The sequence below is a fragment of the Ursus americanus genome, chromosome 24 (assembly GCF_024610735.1).
Source record: "Ursus americanus isolate L20-20 chromosome 24, mUrsAme1.1.p, whole genome shotgun sequence".
Taxonomy (NCBI): Eukaryota; Metazoa; Chordata; class Mammalia; order Carnivora; family Ursidae; genus Ursus; species Ursus americanus.
The window spans coordinates 9,362,097-9,382,307 of record NC_142150.1 but is presented as its reverse complement, the minus strand read 5'-3'; the positions used below and the strand labels follow the sequence as shown (position 1 = coordinate 9,382,307).

The 20,211-nt window shown below is 35.9% G+C and overlaps 1 protein-coding gene across 1 annotated transcript in view; it reads right to left on the bottom strand.

The window, feature by feature from the left end:
- The window catches only part of PRMT3 (protein arginine methyltransferase 3), a 122,758-nt gene that overhangs the window by 23,824 nt on the left and 78,723 nt on the right, over positions 1-20,211 (bottom strand). The window contains exon 13 of the mRNA XM_045808612.2: positions 18,244-18,330. Within this exon, the coding sequence (XP_045664568.2) occupies positions 18,244-18,330 (87 nt within the window). The remainder of the gene's footprint in view (positions 1-18,243; positions 18,331-20,211) is intronic.

Sequence of the window (20,211 nt, the reverse complement as noted above, 5' to 3'; positions counted from 1 at the left end):
GCTTAACCGCTGTGCCACCCAGGCGCCCCTCAATTCTACTGTTTCTGCTGAGAAATCATTTACTGGTCTATTTACTGCTCCATTGAAGGTAACTCCAGTGATCTAGTCATAGCCCCACTGACTACTTTTAAGATTTTCTTTTTGATTTCTGTAGTTTTACTGGGATGTTCTAGGTGATTTCTTCTCCCTCTTTTTGAGATATAATTCACATACCATAAAATTTTCCTATTTAAATAAACTGTGTAATTCATTTTTTAAAAGAATATTCAGAGTTGTACAACCATCACCACAATCTAATTTTAGGACATTTTTATTATCCCAAAAAGAAATTCTGTATCTATTCCCCCTTTAATCCCAGACCTGTCTATAGATTTGCCTAGTTTGATTTCATATAAATGGAACCGCATATAAATGGAATCCTTTTGTGGTTAGCTACTTGTACTTAGCATAACCGTTTCAAGGTTCATCCATGTTGTAGCACATACCAATGCATATTTTGTTTTATGGCCAGATAATACTTCACTGTATGGATCTACATTTTGTTTATTCATTCTCCACGTGATGGACATGTGGTTTGCTTCCACTTTTTAGCTATTATGAAATGATGCTGCTATAAGCACTCATGTGTAAGTGTTTGTGTGGCCATATGTTTTCATTTCTCTTGGGTATGTATCTAGAAGTAGATGAATTTTTAAAATCAATCGTATTTATAAACTCAAAATGGATTAAAAGACCTAAATGTGAGACCTGAAACCATAAAATTCTTACAAGAAAACACAGGCAGTAATTTCTTTGAATCAGTCATAGGTACATTTTCGTTGATATCTCTCCTCCGGCAAGGAAAACAAAAGCAAAATTAAACTACTGGAACTACAACAAAATAAAAAGCTTTTGCACAGTGAAGGAAACTATCAGCAAAACAAAAAGACAACTTGCTGAATGGGAGAAGATATTTACAAATGATATATCTGATAAGGTCTTAATACCCAAAATATATAAAGAACTTATGCAACTGAATGCCAAAAAACCCATACGTAATCAAATTAAAAATGGGCAGAGAACCTGAATAGACATTTTTCCAAAGATGACATACAGATGGCCAAAAAACATAAGAAAAGATATGCAACATCACTAGTCATCAGGGAAAAACAAATTAAAACCATAATGAGATATCACTTTACACCTGTCAGAATGGCTAAAATAAAAACCACAAGAAACAACAAGTGTTGGTGAGGATGTGGGAAAAAGGAACCCTCACGCACTATTGGTGAGAATGCAAACTGGTGTAGCTGCTGTGGAAAACAGTATGGAGGTTTCTCAAAAAATTAAATAGAATTACCATATTATCCCATAATTCCACTACTATTTGCTCAAAGAATATGAAAACAGAAGATATGAACAGACACTTTTCCAATGAAGACATACAAATGGCTAACAGACACATGAAAAAATGTTCAAAATCATTAGCCATCAGGGAAATTCAAATCAAAACCACACTAAGATACCACCTTACGCCAGTTAGAATGGCAAAAATAGACAAGGCAAGAAACAACAATTGTTGGAGAGGATGTGGAGAAAGGGGATCCCTCCTACATTGTTGGTGGGAATGCAAGTTGGTATAGCCACTCTGGAAAACAGTGTGGAGGTCCCTTAAAAAATTAAAAATTGAGCTACCCAATGACCCAGCCATTGCACTACTGGGTGTTTACCCCAAAGATACAGACGTAGTGAAGAGAAGGGCCATATGCACCCCAATGTTCATAGCAGCATTGTCCACAATAGCTAAATCGTGGAAGGAGCCAAGATGCCCTTCAACAGATGACTGGATTAAGAAGTTGTGGTCCATATACAATGGAATATTACTCAGCTATCAGAAAGAAAGAATTCTCAACATTTGCTGCAACATGGATGGCACTGGAGGAGATAACGCTAAGTGAAATAAGTCAAGCAGAGAAAGACAATTATATGATTTCTCTCATGTATGGAACATAAGAACTAGGATGATCGGTAGGGGAAGAAAGGGATAAAGAAAGGGGGGGGTAATCAGAAGGGGGAATGAAACATGAGAGACTATGGACTATGAGAAACAAACTGAGGGTCTCAGAGGGGAGGGGGGTGGGGGAATGGGATAGACCGGTGATGGGTAGTGAGTAAGGAGGGCACGTATTGCATGGTGCACTGGGTGTTATACGCAACTAATGAATCATCGAACTTTACATCAGAAACCGGGGATGTACCGTAGGGTGACTAACATAATATAATAAAAAATCATTAAAAAAAAAAGAAATTGTAGGAGATATTCATATTTTGCTTTATATACTTTTGTGTTATTTTACTTTATTAATGATAACTATTTTTAAAGTAAAAAATATTAGAACCCCCCCCAAAAAAACCACTGATTTGAAAAGATGTCATGTACCCTTATGTTCACTGCAGCATTATCTACATAGCCAAGATAAGGAAGCAACCCAAGCACCCATCCATAGATGAAAGGGTAAAGAAGATATGGTACATACACACAATGGAATATTGCTCAGCCATAAAAAGGAATGAAATCTTTGCAACAATATGGATGGACCTAGAGGGCATAATGCTAAATGAAATAAGTCAGTCAGAGGAAGACAAATACCATATGACTTCACTCATATACAGAATTTAAGAAATAAACAAAGAAAAAAAAAAGACCAAAAAAACTCAGACTCCTAAATACAGAGAATAAACTGGTGGCTGTGAGAGGTGAGGTGAATGGGGGGATGGGTGAAATAAAAGAGATTAAGAGTACACTTATCTTGATGAGCACTGAGCAATGTTTGGAACTGCTGAATCATTATATTGTACATCTGAAACTAATGTAACACTATTGTAATTACACTTGAATAAAAACAAAATTAAAAAAAAATAATCTAACTTAGGTTATGTTGTGCTTCTTGAATTGTAGTTCATTGCCTTTCATCTGTTTTGGAAAATCCTCAGCCATTATCTCTTCAAATACTGTTTGAAATATTCTCACCTCTTTTCCTTTGGTACTCCTATTTAAAGATGTATTAGGACTTTTCCTGTATCCTCTATATCGCTTGCCCTTCCCAAATGTTCATCCTTGTATCTCTCCATGCTTCCTTCTGGGTATTTCCTTTTGATCTAAAACACAGTTCAATAAACATCTCTACACCAGTGTGCTAAGATCTGCTGCTAAACTCATTTTCAGTTAAATTTCAGAATATCTGTTTGACTCTTTTTCAAATCTGCTATAAACGTTTTTAAATGCTTTCAATTTTGGCTTGAAATTTACAGTTTCTTTTTCTTTCTTTCTTTTTTTTTTTTTAAAGATTTTATTTATTTATGTGACAGAGAGACAGCCAGCGAGAGAGGGAACACAGCAGAGGGAGTGGGAGAGGAAGAAGCAGGCTCATAGCGGAGGAGCCCGATGTGGGACTCTACCCCGGTACGCCGGGATCACGCCCTGAGCCGAAGGCAGACGCTTTAACGAGTGCGCTACCCAGGCGCCCCCGAAATTTACAGTTTCTTTTGTCTTTCAACTTAGTATGCAGAGTTATTTTTATTTTTAATTTTCTTAAGTAGGTTCCATGCGCAACATCAGGCTTGAACTCACAACCCTGAGATTATGCGTCAAATGCAGAGCCAGCCAGGTGCCCTGCATAGTTATTTTTAAGTCCATATCTGACATATCTAAAATCTGGAACACCTGGAGCTCTGTTTTTATTGCTTACTATTTCAGTTGGTTATTGATTTATGTTGTCTTGTGTCCTTGTGTGACTGCTTACCTTTGATTATGATCTGAACATTATATTTGAAAAACTGTAGAAATAATTTAAGACCGATGATAATGATCTTCTAGAATCTTTGTGCAAGGAATCTGAGGGTGCTAGCAAACACAAAGATCATCTTAATCTAAGAATGGTGTTGAGAATTTTCTGGGCGACCCAGATGATTTGAAGCTAGGCTGCAGTCCATGCAAAAGTTTATTTATATCTAATTCTACCCTATTCTTGGGTGCAGTCTTTCATGGTCCCAATGCAAAGCACTGGGGAATCACAAAGGCCCAATTTTTGTATTCCTATCCATGTGAGGTTATCAAAGGGCTACACAAGTCTTTTAGCTGCTACTTCTGAATTGGTAACTGCCTATAGGGCAAAAGCAGTCCCAAATGTCAGTCTCATTTCTTTGGATTTTCTTCTTTTTTGAGTTTTAGCTTGGAAATGCTTTACTAATTTATTTCTCTGACACCTTCAAACAGATAGTATTTTATAATTTCTTGAGCTGTCATAGTTCTTCTCAGCAAAAGGGTCACTCCATTTCACGTAGTCCACCAATACAGGAGGGCAGATTTATTACTGCATTTTTTCTTCCTACTTAAGGCTCCTTGCCTGTAACACTCCCCCATTCCCTAAACTACCTTCTTCTCGTTTACTATGTGTCTGTTTAAATGTTACTTCCTCTGGGCAGTCTTCCCTAATCCCACAGAATAGATGTTTCTCCACTCCCTGTAATAACACTTTCTATGCTCATAGTGTTTTTGGTTTAATTACAGAGCCCAACAGGCCCTTAAGGGCAGTCTCACTACGTCTGTGCTCACCTCCATATCCTCACTGACCAAGCACAACGCCTGGATATTCCACTTCAACAGTGAAGACAACTGTGCAGTTACAAAGGCATGAAAGAGCCCGGGAAGTGCAGGGACTATAGAAAATTAATAAAGATTCATTAACTGAGAGAACCAATAAATGAATAATGAAGGGATATAATATGCTCAACTCCTATCAGCCTTTGGGAAAAGAAAATCATGATGCTTTACTTCTCTTATAACTTCCTATTTTTTAAATTTAAAATTGATATTAGATGTTGACTATTTTATAGGAACGGTCTGAAGACTACACCAACAAGCACTCGTTCTCCATTAATCTAGTGCATACGGTATTAGGAAGGCTTTCTGGAAGAAGCCATGCCTAAGGTAAAATCTTAAATATGGGTAGGATTATTGAGGAAAAGAAGGTAAGAGTGTGCCAGGCCAAGGGTATCTTTTATATGCCTCTATTAATAAACTCTCTTATAGAATACCATATTACAATTATCTATTTATATGTTGGCCTCTCCTCCTAAACTAAGGTGTTGGGGATCAGAGATTATATTGTGTTATACTCACAGTACCTAACACAGAAGCCAGAACTAGCATTCTACTATCAGTACTAATACACACAGTACGAGTATTCAATACATGTTGCTTAAATGGAAAGTTGTCTTGAAAAGTATTTATGCGTGTGTGCGCTTGTCACTAAAAAAACTTGCAGCCCACTGCTTCTCTAGATTTCTATCTCCTACCTGCTTCCTGACATATCATCAGTTCCTCACTGTTTTATATCAATGCTTATTGTTCCCTTATATTCCACTTTTCATGCTGCTTTTCAGTGTTCCCTAAAAACTATCCACCTAAAAGCTCTATGGCCCATTCCTAGTCCCTCAAATGGCAGAAAATACTATCAGTGGTAAGTAAACAATATAAATTTTAATAACAAAATAGCAGATAATGTTGAATTTAAAAATCAATGCAGAACAAAAAAGATACTAGTTTCATAATGGCTGAAGAGGTTTAAAACTGAAAACTCTTAAAATCCCTAGGTGATCAGGTTCTACCAAATGCTACTTGTTTTCACAAGTCTTTGGGAGTATAAATTAAGAGATGGAATACTGAAAGAAACTGACAGATAGGAAAAAAGGGGGCAGATAGACAATGTGGTAAACTTTACTTTCCAGGAATGAGCAGGATATTTTCTCTTTTGAAAAGTGAGGTAGGGTCGCCTGGGTGGCTCAGTCGGTTAACGATCTGACTTTTTTTTTTTTTTTTTAAAGATTTTATTTATTTATTCGACAGAGAGAGAGACAGCCAGCGAGAGAGGGAACACAAGCAGGGGGAGTGGGAGAGGAAGAAGCAGGCTCCCAGCGGAGGAGCCTGATGTGGGGCTCGATCCCAGAACGCCGGGATCACGCCCTGAGCCGAAGGCAGACGCTTAACGACTGAGCCACCCAGGCGCCCCACCATCTGACTTTTGATTTGAGCTCAGGTTATGATCTCAGGGTCCTGGGATCCAGTCACGCATTAGGCTCTGCACTGGGTTGGGAGTCTGCTTGAGATTCTCTCTGTTCCTCTCCTTCACCCCCACTCATGTGCACTCTCTCTCTCTCTCTCTCTCTCTCTCTCAAATAAATAAATAAATAAATCTTAAAAAAAAAAAAGTGAGGTGAAAAGATGGTTTCCACCTCCCCATCTGAGTCCTACTAAAAAAGTATCCAACACCTGAAGTGAGAACTAAATACCTGGTAGCATTCATTTATGTTTGTCCTTTAGAGGTTGCAATTTTTCAAAGAAGGTAATTATACCAGTTGTCATAAGGTCTGGCTTTATATTTGTAATTTCAGCGTTTTTTTGATTGCTTTCTCTGCACTCTGCTGGGTGAGACAATGACTTACATTTCTGGGGCCCCAGGACTGACTCTGGCCCCTCTTATTTCCATGGGGTTGTACACTGAATGAAAGGACGAGGAGAAAAGAATAAGAAATCAGATGGAATGCTGTGGTAGAATCTTTCGGGACAGCCAGGACATATCACTTGTTAAAGCAAAGGGCATTCTGTAATTGTTATGTCACTGTCGTTGTGATCTAGAAATTTAAAATATGACTCTTTGCAAAACTGTAGGTAGAAAAGAAGTGATTTTGCTTTGAGAAGCAGCTGATTTGCATGAATGAAGCATTTTGAAGAAAGGTCTCATTTCTCCAGTACATCAGATAGTCAGGTATATGGACAGATTAAAGAGTTTTCATTGCATTATCTTCGCCTGTAAAGAACTAGTCTTTGAGGGTGCCTGGGTGGCTCAATCGGTAAGTGTCTGTCTTCGTCTCAGGTCATGATCTCTAGGTCCTGAGATGGAATCCCACATCAGGCTTTCTGCTCAGCAGGAAGTCTGCTTCTCTCTCGCTCTTCTTCTGCCCCTCCCCACTGCTTGTTCTCTCTCTAATAGACAAATAAAATTAAAAAAAAAAAAAACCCCAAAAAGCTAGTCTTTGAGGTGGTACGTACAGCCACATCAGTCACACTTACTCAATCCTGATGGAAGAAGTAAATTCCATTTATCAATTCTCACAATCTAAAATCTCCATAACCAAACGGATAAGTTAAAAATAAAACTAAACAAACAACCCTTTCTTTAAAAATGGAACAAGACAGGAAAATGAATGAAATACTAACTGGGTTATTTTATGGACACTTTCTATGTGCCAGGCATAGTGGTAAGTACTTGTGTGCATTATCTCATTTAGAACACTCAAAATAATAACTAGGAGGTAGGTACTCATGTTATGATCTCCACTTTTCAGATGAAAAATCTGAAATTCAGAAACTAAATACCTCTTTCTAAAGTCATACTAGTAAACTCAGTTCACTGGGTCTAAAGCCGAAGCTTTTTTTTTTTTTTTTTTAAAGGAGGCTCCTTATCCAGCACGGAGCCCAACACAAGGCCCAAACTTACGACCCTGAGATCAAGACCTGAGCTGAGATCAAGAGTCAGACGTTCAACCAACTGAGCCACCCCAGCACCCCTAAAGCTCAAGCTGTTAGCCAAGTGTTACATTAACACTATTTAAACCTTTCTCTTTGATTTTAATAATTTTTAGAAAACTCCCTACTATTTCAAGATTGGCCCTTTTCTCATTCGGTCTTTTAGAAAAGAGAAAGATGGACTGATTTTGGTAACTAATATGTTCTGAGCCATACAGCATTTGTAACAAAAATTTGTTTTTCCAATTCTTGACTCATCTTCCAATAAAGACTGATCCTTCCTGTGAATACATACATATACGTCACATGGCTGGAAATATTAGATGCTTTGGGATGTTTAGAATTTCTGAATGCCCATAGTCATGATGGCTTCTGCCAGAGCATAAGTCAAAGGAAATCTGAACTGAGAAGATTAGTTCCTTATAGGTCATTACTCTGGGGATAACTGCCTGAATTAAAGAGGAAAGTACCTGGTCAAATTCATTTATTATCACAACCTAATAATGCTAATAGGCAGCCTCTGAGATAAGTGTAGGGAGAACTCCCCTGACATGTCTAATCAAGAGTTCACTATTATTGATTATTTGATAAATAAACCATTTTTATGCTTATTGCTGTGCTTGAGATAAGTGTTTCAGTCCTGCCTGAGTGTGATTATTTCTCTCAAATTTATTCTGATCCTTAGCATTGATGAGTTCCAGCATGACCCTATTCCTATCTAGAATTACGATTATAATGCAGCAGAAAAATTTCAGCACTCCACTCAAATTACATTTTAGAACGATATGATGTTCAAATCCTTTTATAATATAACTCAACTGGAGGCTTTAAAATCACTGTTAATGAACTTTTAAAAATGCAGATTCAGAGGCATTTATTTACAGCCTGGCTTTCAAAGGAGGATCAAGCACAGGAATCTCTATTCACTCTAAGGACAAGTTACTTTACTTGACTTCAGAGCTCCTCACTTTGTGGACTTCTGCATTCTCTCTGAGCAGGTTTAAATAATGGTTTAATATTGCAGGTGATTCATCCTGCTACTCAATGAACATATATCTCAAAGTTCATAGGAAGTGGGAAACATGTCTTTTTAAAAATTAAATTTTTCTTAATGGTATATTTCCAAGGAAAGAATACAAAAATAGATAGGAAGGTAACTAAACACAGAAGAAAAGTTGAAAAAGTCCAGATTTTAAAAAGGCTAAAATAAAATCCTCTGAGGTTTAGCTCAGAAGGCTAGACTCTGTAGTTGGGAAAAATGAAAAATAAGGAGGGGTCAAGTGGAAGTATCCAAGATTTTGTAGGCAATGCTTAGGATACACCTGCACTTGAATCAAATCTAAACAATATCAAAACTAGATAGAGTCCCTCTGAATATGAGACAAAGCTTCCTTTTACAGTAGAGGCATATATTATGTAAAGAATTTGTCACATAATGGGCAAATCAGGTAATGAAAATTACTCTGGAAAATCCGTTAATAAGGTTTTACATTAGAGACTAATGTATAAACCATCCCTCAGTAAGTTCAATTCAACCAGTTCTTCCCGCAGTGGCACAGATCATTTCTTTGGCTGGGTTCCAGATGAAATAGATGCCTTGTAAAAGAGTGCCATGTTATATTAAAAATTATGCTTTTATTTTTTTAAAGCTTTATTTGAGAGTGTGTGCACGTGTGCGCAAGTTGGGGGGGGCAGAGGGAGAAAAAATCTTCAAGCAGACTCCCCACTGAGCATAGCACCTGAAGTGGGGCTCAACTGCAGGGCCTTGACATCATGACCTGAGCCGAAATTAAGAGTCAGGGGCTTAATTGGCTGAGCCACCCAGGTGCCCCATGGTATGTTTTCAAACTTTCCAGACTTTTTTTCTGTTCATGCACAATTCATCCAGGTTGTAGTGTACATTCAAGATCATCTTTTTTTCATTGATATATATTACTCCATAAATATACCACATTTATGTATCCATTTTACTGCTGATAAATGTTTAGCTTGTTTCCAGTTTGGGATTATAAAGAAGCAGGCTGCAATGGACACTTGTGTACATATCTTCTGGCAAACATGAACACACTTCTGTTATGTAAAGACCTGAGAGTGAAGTAGTTAAGCCACAGAATACGCATGTGTTCAGCTTTGGGAGCTGTAGCACGTAGCTGAGCTGTATGGAAACTTAGCACAGTACCTTTGCCTCATAACCCTTACGCATTTCTTAGAATGCTGTCCTTAGTATTACTCTTTAAAAACATCAACGTATGAAAAATTTTAAGCACATACACAATCACTGAACCTCTTAGTACCTATTACCTGTAGTTAATAGTTACCATTATCTGGCAAATTTACTTCATCTATTCTTCCTCTGCCCCCTTCTTTTTGCTGAACTGTTTTAAAGCAAATGCCTGATATGTCATTTCTCCCCTACACACTTCAGTTTACATCTCTAAAAAATATCGGCATTTTCTTATATAACCTGAATGCCTTTATCACATGTAACCATAAAGTGAATTTAAATATCTATCTCCCTCATTTATGGCTTGTTATTATATTCCCAATGCTTGCAGCTCTTAGCAATAATACTATTCAAAAACAGTTTCTGAGAATAATTGAAGAGATTTAAGTATTGTCACCACCATTTAAGCCTAACTACAAAGGTTTAGGTTTCAGAGAAGAGTATAAAGTTATGGACCATGCTCTAGATCATATGGTCATTTATATAAGGAGAAACCCAAAACTGACTGGAGAGGTGGAATCACATAATTAGAAATGTCCTCCCCCAACACATAAAATTTACTTAATGAAGCCTATTAAAATATATACCAGATGTCCCACTAAAATCTATGATGCAAGTTCAAAACAAATCTTACGATTTCTAAGCAGCACAGATGTGTTTTAATAATTAGTTTCTTTAGCTGATTAGCTTTGCAAGGTCAAAATTAGGTCAAATTACACCTAAAAGTACTAAGAGCTGATTTAATACCCAAGAAATGAGTTTGGAATAGCAGGTTTCTACTGTCAGAGATTTTTCAAAAGCCTTGAAAGATTTAAGTACCCAATTACAAAGAAATAGGCTCATTTGAAGTTTTTTTGTAAGCTATTAGAAAAATTTAAAGCTTAATTAAAAAGTAAAATAAAAACAAATAATACTACGAGTAAGGAATCACTAAAGTTTGAATTTTAAACATTTTAAAGTTTCATTTAATAACACTTGCATGAGTCTTAAAAAACTGTAAACCAAAGACTTGTTTTGACTCCATCAAAAGCTAAATATCACTGCCTCTTAAATATATCCTTCTATCATTTATCAAGTATGTCATTTAAAAAAAGTGAAGAAAACCAAAATGAGAATTGGGAGATAACATACAATTTATTTTTCAGTTCATGGACTAAATTTGTTTATGTTCATTTACTTTTCCTAACTTTCAAAAAGCTTAAATATGGAGGCCCAGATTTTCCAGATCGGGCATTTAGAAACAATGTATGCAGGAACTTCTGTTTCTAGTTAGGATGCAGAGGTTTGCAAAAGATCCCCTCACTCCGATATAACAACAAAAATAAAAAAGCCTTCACTAAACAATCGTATTTTTCATTAAAGCCATCGAAGAACCTTGGAAGCAAAGAAGTCTAGATAAACTCTTTTCAGAGAGGGATAAGCCAGCCAGCCCTCCCTAGTTGAGCAGAGAGAAACAGTGGCTTTCATACCTGACGGCATTTATCCAATGCTGGGACCCTTGGAGGGAAAAGGAGCAAAAACGCTACAGGCACAGCAACCTAGCTGGAACAAGGAGAACCCAGTCAATTTTTAATGGTCAGGTCTGAGCTCGTATGGTACACAAGAATTGAGAGAAGCCTGACAGGTAGAGCTAGCAAACCCAGAAGGCTGATGAAGCTGGTGGCTGTGCTGCAAAGCAGGCAGAGAGGTTTTCTTGCAACGCTTAGATCCCAAAGCCAAAATCATCTAGAAGCACACACTTCACTGTCACCATTAACATGACTTGACTATTCAACTCTTTGCTATTCCAGAAACTTGCCCAGGAAGATGAAGTGGTTTGTTTCAGGCACTTTAAGAAAAACTGTTTATACGAACAACAGACCTTTCAACTAATCCTGAGTAAATACCCTCTTAAGAAGAGAGGGCTCAACTACACTGTCTACTTTCAAGATTCACTTTTGAAACCCACCCTCTGATTGTGTCTACCAATTCTCAACCAGACCGTGAGCCATGCCAAATCTGTATCAGGACCTTTCCTCCCTCTACCCAACTCCTTGCTCTGACTGAGAGATCCACTGATGATCAGATTTTCCAAACCTCATAAATATCCTGACTTTGTGTTTCTCCCTAAACTCAGCTGTATTTTGATTGTCTTCACAGGAAACCGGTGAGAGGGAGGGGCCTGATCCTGGGCCCGTGGTACCCAGTCCCCACCAAGCTCCATTCCAGATTAGATAATCAGTCCCTCAATCCTAGCTGCCAGACAGAGGTGAGCGGAAGCTCTTCTAAGGGAAAATATTACCTATTTTAGTCTGTATTATCCTTTCAAATAATGGCTAGAACAAAGTATAAAATTACGAAATATGAGAAGAAACAGGAAAATGTGACCCATAATCAAAAGAGAAAAAGCAAACAGGGGTGCCTGGCTGGCTCAGTCAGAGGAGTGCACAACTCTTGGTCTCGGGGTTGTGAGTTTTGAGCCCCACAAAGAGTGTAGAGATTGGGTGTAGAGATTACTTAAATAAATAAAATTAAAAAAAAAAAACCAACAGAAGTAGAATCACAATTGGCTTAGGGAAATAGCAAATAGACCTTAAAAGAGTGATTATAAATATGTTAAGAAATTGAGATAAAAAGACTGACCAAACCAGTTAAAAAAATTTAAAGAATGATAATTCAAAAAATGAGAACTGAAATTATGGAACTGAAAAACAATATTTAACATGAAAGTATTCAGTGGCTATTTTAACAGCAGAAAGAATACAGATGAAGAAAAGACCAGTGAATTAAAAAATAGGTAAACAGAAATTATTTCAAAGTGAACTTCTTAAATGGCTACTATACTTTAGTCTTTTCCTTCAATCTTTTCATCCTTGGAAACAGGCTTCCTCATTTAAAATAAAATAAAATCTTTTGGGGGGGGGGCAAAGTGTTTTCTTCTTCTTCATAGAATCTTGGCTATAAAATTTAATGACCAACTACAATTTTTCCTCCAGAAAATATCTCTTTTGTGCTCCCATTCCCCAACCACTCTATACTCATAATTTCATATTCATACTGAAATTTTCTTAGCCCCTGTCTCCTCTCATTTAAGTGCCTTTTCAGGACAGAGAATAGGTTTTGTGTGTGTGTGTGTGTGTGTGTGTGTGCACGCGCGCGTGCGCGTCTGTGCATAGATTTCAGACAAGTGTCTGGGACGCAGTCAGTGTTTAATATTTGTTTAACAAACTGAAATATCTTAATATAAATTCTTATATGAATGATTTTAAAAGTTATGATAAAAATTAAAAACCTCTCAATGCCACTGAACTCATATTAATGTACTTTGATAAAATCCAAAAGACTTTATTGTCAGAGGTTTTTAAATACAAATATAAAAAAAAGCCTGCTGTTCTTTATGTACTCTAGTGGCTCATCTTTAATTTAGCAACTGTAGTAAAAGAAAAATGCCTAGGAAGAATATCATTCTTTGTTAAATGAGGTTTAGAACTGTATTAAGGAAAGTTTATACAAACTGAACATTGTTATACCAGTGCATGCTAACAAAGATGTGGAATAAAAGAAAATATAATGCTGAAATTAATATATAAAAATGATTGTTCTAAGAGATATTACATCAAATAAAAATCTTTACATGTCAAAGATTTATGTATGTAATCTATAAAATAATCTTAAATATTTTCCTTTTTAAGGTAAACAACTCATTTGTTATACAAAAGGCAGTATGAAGAGTTATTTAATGTATATGTTTGCCTATATCTTTAAGGAGCTTATATCGACAGATGCCAACATAAATGCTGCTGGAACACAAAGGGAGAATATTACACAATTACATAAATGACATTAAAAATACACTAGAACTCACAAAATAAAACATATTAGTTCTAGATCGTATGGCTTTAAACCACTTGCTTTTGAACACTTACAAACTTTCCATAATATAATAATGTACTTAATTGCTCATTTACTGCAAGGTTAGGCAGGCTGTTGTGACAGTCAGATGCTAACTAAACTTCATATCCCATCATAAAAGCAAAAAGCAATTTGACCTAAACTGTCAATAGTATCATATGATACATAAAAAATGCTCAGAAAATCAGTATGTATGCACTACTAGTATTCAGTGAAAATTATCCTTTAACCAAGATCCAAGACACTTACATATGATTATCCTATCCTGTTAAATTCCCCAAAACATAAAAAAGTTTGTTAATGCAAAACACTACGTTAAAAATGTTACTAAATTTCTTCTGTGGTGTGTGTATGTGCCTTGTGTGTTGGTGGTGAAGACTGCAAAGAAAAGACGTTTTCTGTTAAAGGTTCTAACAAACTTGAGAAAGCCATCTAAAAACACTATCAGTCTACAGCACACATCCTTTTGATTTTAAATGCAAAGGGGGTGTTCTTAGCATCTTGTTACTTTGAAAAATCCAATTTCCTCTAATATTTTAATTAGGCTACAAATTTAGAATCTCATTAGAAATAAATGGTTATGCATATATTTAAAATGGGCTTAACTACTCAGAGAAATCATCCATCTTACTTTTTGGCTATGCATTCAAGTTTCAAGCACAAGGAAAAAAGTATTTAATATATTTGAAGGTTTGTACTCAGCAGTACAAAAGCAGATACTTTTTTCTTTATCTAAAAAAGCCATACCTCTTCCTCCCCAAAGTAACTTTTTCCATCTCTTTGGCAGGTATTGCTTTTTTAAATTTTTTATTTTTTTTTAGTATTTTCACTAATTCTTCATACAATATAAAGGAGAAATAAAGTTCCAATTAGGCACTCATCCTTTTTAATACCTTTGTTGTGGATTATTCCCAAGTAACCAGGCGAATAATCTATCTATTCAAAAGCAGCCTTAGAGACCAGGCTTGCATAACAGCTCCAGATGGTTGGTAGCAGAAGAGTGTAAGGAGTTGGCACCACCTCAAAGAGCAAAAGATAGCTGGAGTAGATATGGATGGATAGTTGGGACTCACAAATAATGAAAATGTAATAAAGGCATTACAGGCCACAAAACCTTACTCATGCCAGGCTCACGTTAGGGTAAGCATGCTGGGAAAGGAAAGTTCCCAAGACATGTAGATAACCAAATAACGACAAATATACTTTGAAAATGTGAAGAAAAAAAATTCGAAGATCTACTTTTTTCTCTGCAGCAAAGAGGATGGGATATGTGACTTATTTGATCATATAAATCTGTCAGACCTACCTCTGAGGAAGAGTGCATTTTGATCATACTCTCTTTCTCTCTCCCTACCAACAACTGCTAGACTATTGGCTGAGAATCACATTTTTCAGATGTTTCATATGCAACATGTTTTAGATTTTTCAGATGTTTCAAATGCAACGGGCTACCTCCTTTCTTCTACACCTCGAATATCTCGTTCACAAGTTTCTGTATCTTTCTTTAATAGTTTGTATAACCCCACCAGAGTTTTTTGGGGGGGTCAGGATATTTCACAAGTAAGACATAGTGATTTATTTTTCTTCACCCATAAAATGGGAATATTAGTACCTGCTTCAAATGGTTATTGAGAAGACTAAACGAAATAATGATTTTAAAGTGATTAGCACATTGTCTGACATGCAAGTGTCCAATGACTTAGATATTATCACCAAGACAATTTATATTGACAAATTACTTGATAGAATAATCTCAGAAGGCTTAACAATGAATAAGTACTATGTTCAGTACCTGGCATGCATCCAATAAATAAATATGGTTTGAAACCATACATTCCTTTCAAAAGTGAGTTACGGAAGTATGTTTTTCAGCAGTGATCAGACATATACAAGTCCACTTCAACCTTCTGCCACCTTCTACCTAAACCCCAGACCTACCTCATTTCCAGACTTTTATATTAAAATCATTCAGGCATGTTGGGAATAAAAATATAAATCTAAAAGCCTCTTTACAGATATAAGTTAATATAACAGTTTCTTTCTGATTCATTTTTCTTATGGAACTCTGATTGTACAGGAACAAATGCAGCAAGTACCTATTTGATATGTTCTTTAATACCAAAATTTTGATCACAATCTTTGTGTTAAACAGACATTACCAGCTTTTTTGGTGTTTTATTTCTATTTTATTCTTTTAAATATACAGAAAAAAAACTATGATCATTGAAGGATAAGTATAATTTATTTCAGCATAAAGCTTCTTATATTCTATGGCAAATAATAGGACTAGAAAATAATTCTATATATGCATTGTGAAACTCTTTCTGTAACATAACACTACTGCAGCTAAACCTACTTCCTAAAACTTTTTAATCACGAGGGTACAACACGACCTATGTGCAGCCAAGTAGATGTGCTGAGTGAAGATCTGTACAGAAGAACTGAACAGCATGACCTGGGCAGGGAGGGTAGGAACAGGATGGTACTGAAGAGTTCTGTTTACCTGGGGTTGTCAGTGGTGCCTACCACTTACTGAGAGGGCCAAGGACTTTAGGGTTTACAGGGCCTGTAGTGGTACAGGCGGCTTTGTAGCAGGCTAGTTCTAAGATGCGGTTTCAGAGTATTTTGTCTATTCCTTTAGCTCTCCCAATGTGTCTGGAATTATGTTACTTAACTCTTCAGTAAATCACCTTTTGCTTTAACAAGCTGATTTGGACAATGTTGTCTGAAACTAAGAACCCTGACCAATAACGCAAGAAATAAAGAACATTTCAAAAAAACTCAGGAAACCCCTTTGTCTACAAAAAGCTAAAAAATATGCACAACTAAAAACACACAGCTTTTCAGGTCTTCACTACAGTTTTACATTTGCTCTAATTTGATTCATGTGAAAGACACTGAAAGAAGATTTGCAAAAATATTATTTAATAATACTGGTAATACGGCAATTTCTATCTAAGAATCCCCTTATAGATTGATCAACTGTCATTAATCAAGAGGTCTTTTTTTTAACTCTCAAGGATTACTAACATCAAACAGAGTAAATCTAAGAGTTGAAGCCTTTAGCCTGTAATTTCAATTGACCAAATCATTTCAGTTACCAAAAAGGACAAATGGGAAATCTGGGAGAAATGAATGGGAAGAATGAAATTTTGTTTTTTATCAGTTAAACAAATATAATGGGTGCCCCAAATCATAAACCTGGGATCTAGATATTTACCTTTTAAAAACTGTAAAACCAACTTCAATGAGAAGAATTCCTCAAAACATCAAAGCACATTGTTAAACTCACTTGGATATAGAATAATTATTGGATCAAAAGGAACAGAAACAATTTTTAAGAACCCATAAAATCTTTTGTATGTCTGTCTTTTAAAAAATCAGGTTCAAGAGTCAATGTCAACATGACTGTAACCTGTTTCACATAGTTCCTGGCTACATAGTTTTCAGTAAAATTTTAATTTTTTAAGGTATAATTAGGATTTCAAAAGCTATACAATTAATTCTTTAAATAACATAAATATTTATATCAATACCATCTATGTAAATTCATAGTTTCTTAAGTAAAGGCCCACATTTTATTAACATTCTGAGTCTCCTGGTAAAAAATATTGTTGTCTTAGTATGAATATACATTTAGAAATTACTTAAGAAAGAAAAAAAATTAATATGTTTTAATAACCTAACATTTCTGCCTACCCTGTAGGTGCTTCCACATATATTAATTCATTAATCTGTGTAACTAGTCTACAAGATAGAAATTATTACCATTTTTCTTTTTCTTTTTTTTTTTTTTTAAGATTTTATTTATTTATTTGACAGAGAGAGACAGCCAGCGAGAGAGGGAACCCAAGCACGGGGAGTGGGAGCGGAAGAAGCAGGCTCCTAGCAGAGGAGCCTGATGTGGGGCTTGATCCCAGAACGCCGGGATCACGCCCTGAGCCGAAGGCAGACGCCTAACGACTGCGCCACCCAGGCGCCCTATTACCATTTTTCTTAAGGCAGTTGATTAGTCTGAGGTACAGAAAACCTAGGTAACTTGAGCAAAGTAACAAACTAGTGAGTGGCAGAACCAAATGTGAATCCAGATTGTCTAACTTTTCTAATGCCCATACACCAGGACGCTTCTTTAACAAAAGGTAAATCATCACTTCTTTATTATATTTTATACAGGAATATAAAATATTATACCAAATAAACATATTTTACTTCCATCTATATTGTGTTAAGAGTCATTAGGAGGTGTAGGACATGAACTTGCCTATGAAGATAAGGATGAGTGCTCTCAATTAGTTACACGAGAGGCAATAAGGAAGACTCTATAAAAAAAAATCATTATGCAAACATGGTATCCTAATACTTTCTCCTCTCAACTAAAACTAACTTTTTTGAAGTCTATTGACCTATCAAAACAGATCTGTTTAATAGCCTAACAAAGGCAAAGATAGACTGTCGAAGGCAATAGCCTTTTTCATTTATCACAAGTCTGGTAATTAATTCATTAGCTTGCCAATCAACTGCACTGCTAGTGAGATTTGTGAGAGGAGATGAAACAGCTTACCGTGCACATGGATGTCTTTGTAATTTGCAGGGTAAAATCTGAAGAAAACTCCAGAGCTGAGACAGATGTTGTATGGCAATCTATTTGCTACCCATTAAAAAAGAATGAAAGGAAGAATTTAGTAAAAATAGTGAAAACAAAACCAAAACCAACCAGATAAATATTACTTCTTTTTTATGCATAAAGGATTACTGTAAACCAATGTTTTGCAAAGTTTAATCATTCAAACCCCACTTCTGGGACTGTTTCCAAATTTAAAGGCTACTGGCACTATCATTTAGTTAATTTTTATTTAAACCAAATTAGTACTTTTTTTACTTAGACTTCTTGTAAGAATACTATGTATCAAATCATGGCTCTGATGTGCTAGTTAAAGTTTTTCTAAGAAACACTAAAATTTTTCAAATAAAATTCTTTTCTTGTTTTCCAACTAAAATAATTTTGTATACCACCAGTGGTATACATTTGCTATAAATTACGCATAAGATCAACATTTTTATAGGAAATGCCAACTTGAAAACATAGGCTAATGAAAAGGATAAGGTGTTTGAGAATTCCTTTTTTTTTTAAGATTTTATTTATTTATTTGACAGAGAGAGAGACAGCCAGAGAGAGAGGGAACACAGTAGGGGGAGTGGAGAAGACGAAGGAGGAGGCTCCCAGGGGAGGAGCCTGATGTGGGGCTCGATCCCAGGACTCTGGAAACACGCCCTGAGCAGAAGGCAGGTGCTTAACGACTGAGCCACCCAGGCGCCCCTTTTAGAATTCCTTTTTGTAACTGCATTGGAAGATAAGTTTTTTAGATATTAGGAAAAACCATAACAGTTAATATCAAAGAGCCGAGCCAAGGAAGAAGATTCAACTCAGGAAAACAATGGCCAAAGAGCCTTATTTTCCTGTTCTGCCCTGGTTCAAGTCCTTCACTTCACTATGGAGAGCAGATGGGGACAAGCCATTGCAGTGGGACCAGAGGGAGGCCATGGAGGCCTGACTTGCCATGAGTAGATTGCAACATAACATACACAATTCATAGGACTACATACTTAAGCCATTACCATCTTTTAAACAGCTTGAGAAAATTTTAAAGAAGTTATAGTGTGGTTGCCTTTTATTGGTAAAGGATTGTGGAACAAAATACATTTACCTAAACAAATAAACAAGTAAATAAATAATGTTTAAAAAAAAAAAAGAAAGGGTATGTGTACTTTTTAAACACCTTCATTTTCAGTCTAAAATTTTCTATTTCAACTATTTATTCATGGCAGTTTTTGGCATTAAACAAAGAGCACTAGAGAGAAAAATTAGCCCTCCCCCTCTGCCCTCCTCTTTTTGCACAGCCTTGAGGCTGAGTTGGCTAGAACTGTACACTCCTACCGGAATGAAAGAATACAAATAAATTTTACTATCAGTGTACCAGAGCATTCAACAGTACTATAATCATTAACCAGGCTTTAGTTTTTTTTCTTAAAAGCTGAATGCAATTTTAATCAGCTTGCTCTTATTGAGAAACTTTTTATGTTTATTACTCTATGCCAACGTTAAATATTTTACCTATTAAAATTAACAAATATTTATTGAATATCCATTTTATGCAGAGATTATTGATGCTATGAAAGTAATAATGTGACAATGTGACAAAAAAGCAGACAATGTTCTGAACCTAAAACTGAACAATATTTATCTAGTTGAAACAAATTAAGGAGTTTTTAAGAAAAGCAATGACTTTTCACTGCAAAGTTATTATTTAACCCATGTAAATTTGACACAGCAAAATTCACAATAAAACTAGAGATTGACACGGTAAACAATAAGATTTAAAACACAAAAGGAATTAACTGAGAAATCTGAACAGAGTAGGGCTTTAGCTTCATAGGCAAATTCGCTGTAATTACTTAATCTGAAAAGATGGAAGAAATTTGAATGTGAGACATTAAACTGTATAGAATATATGCTATGAATGAATAATCT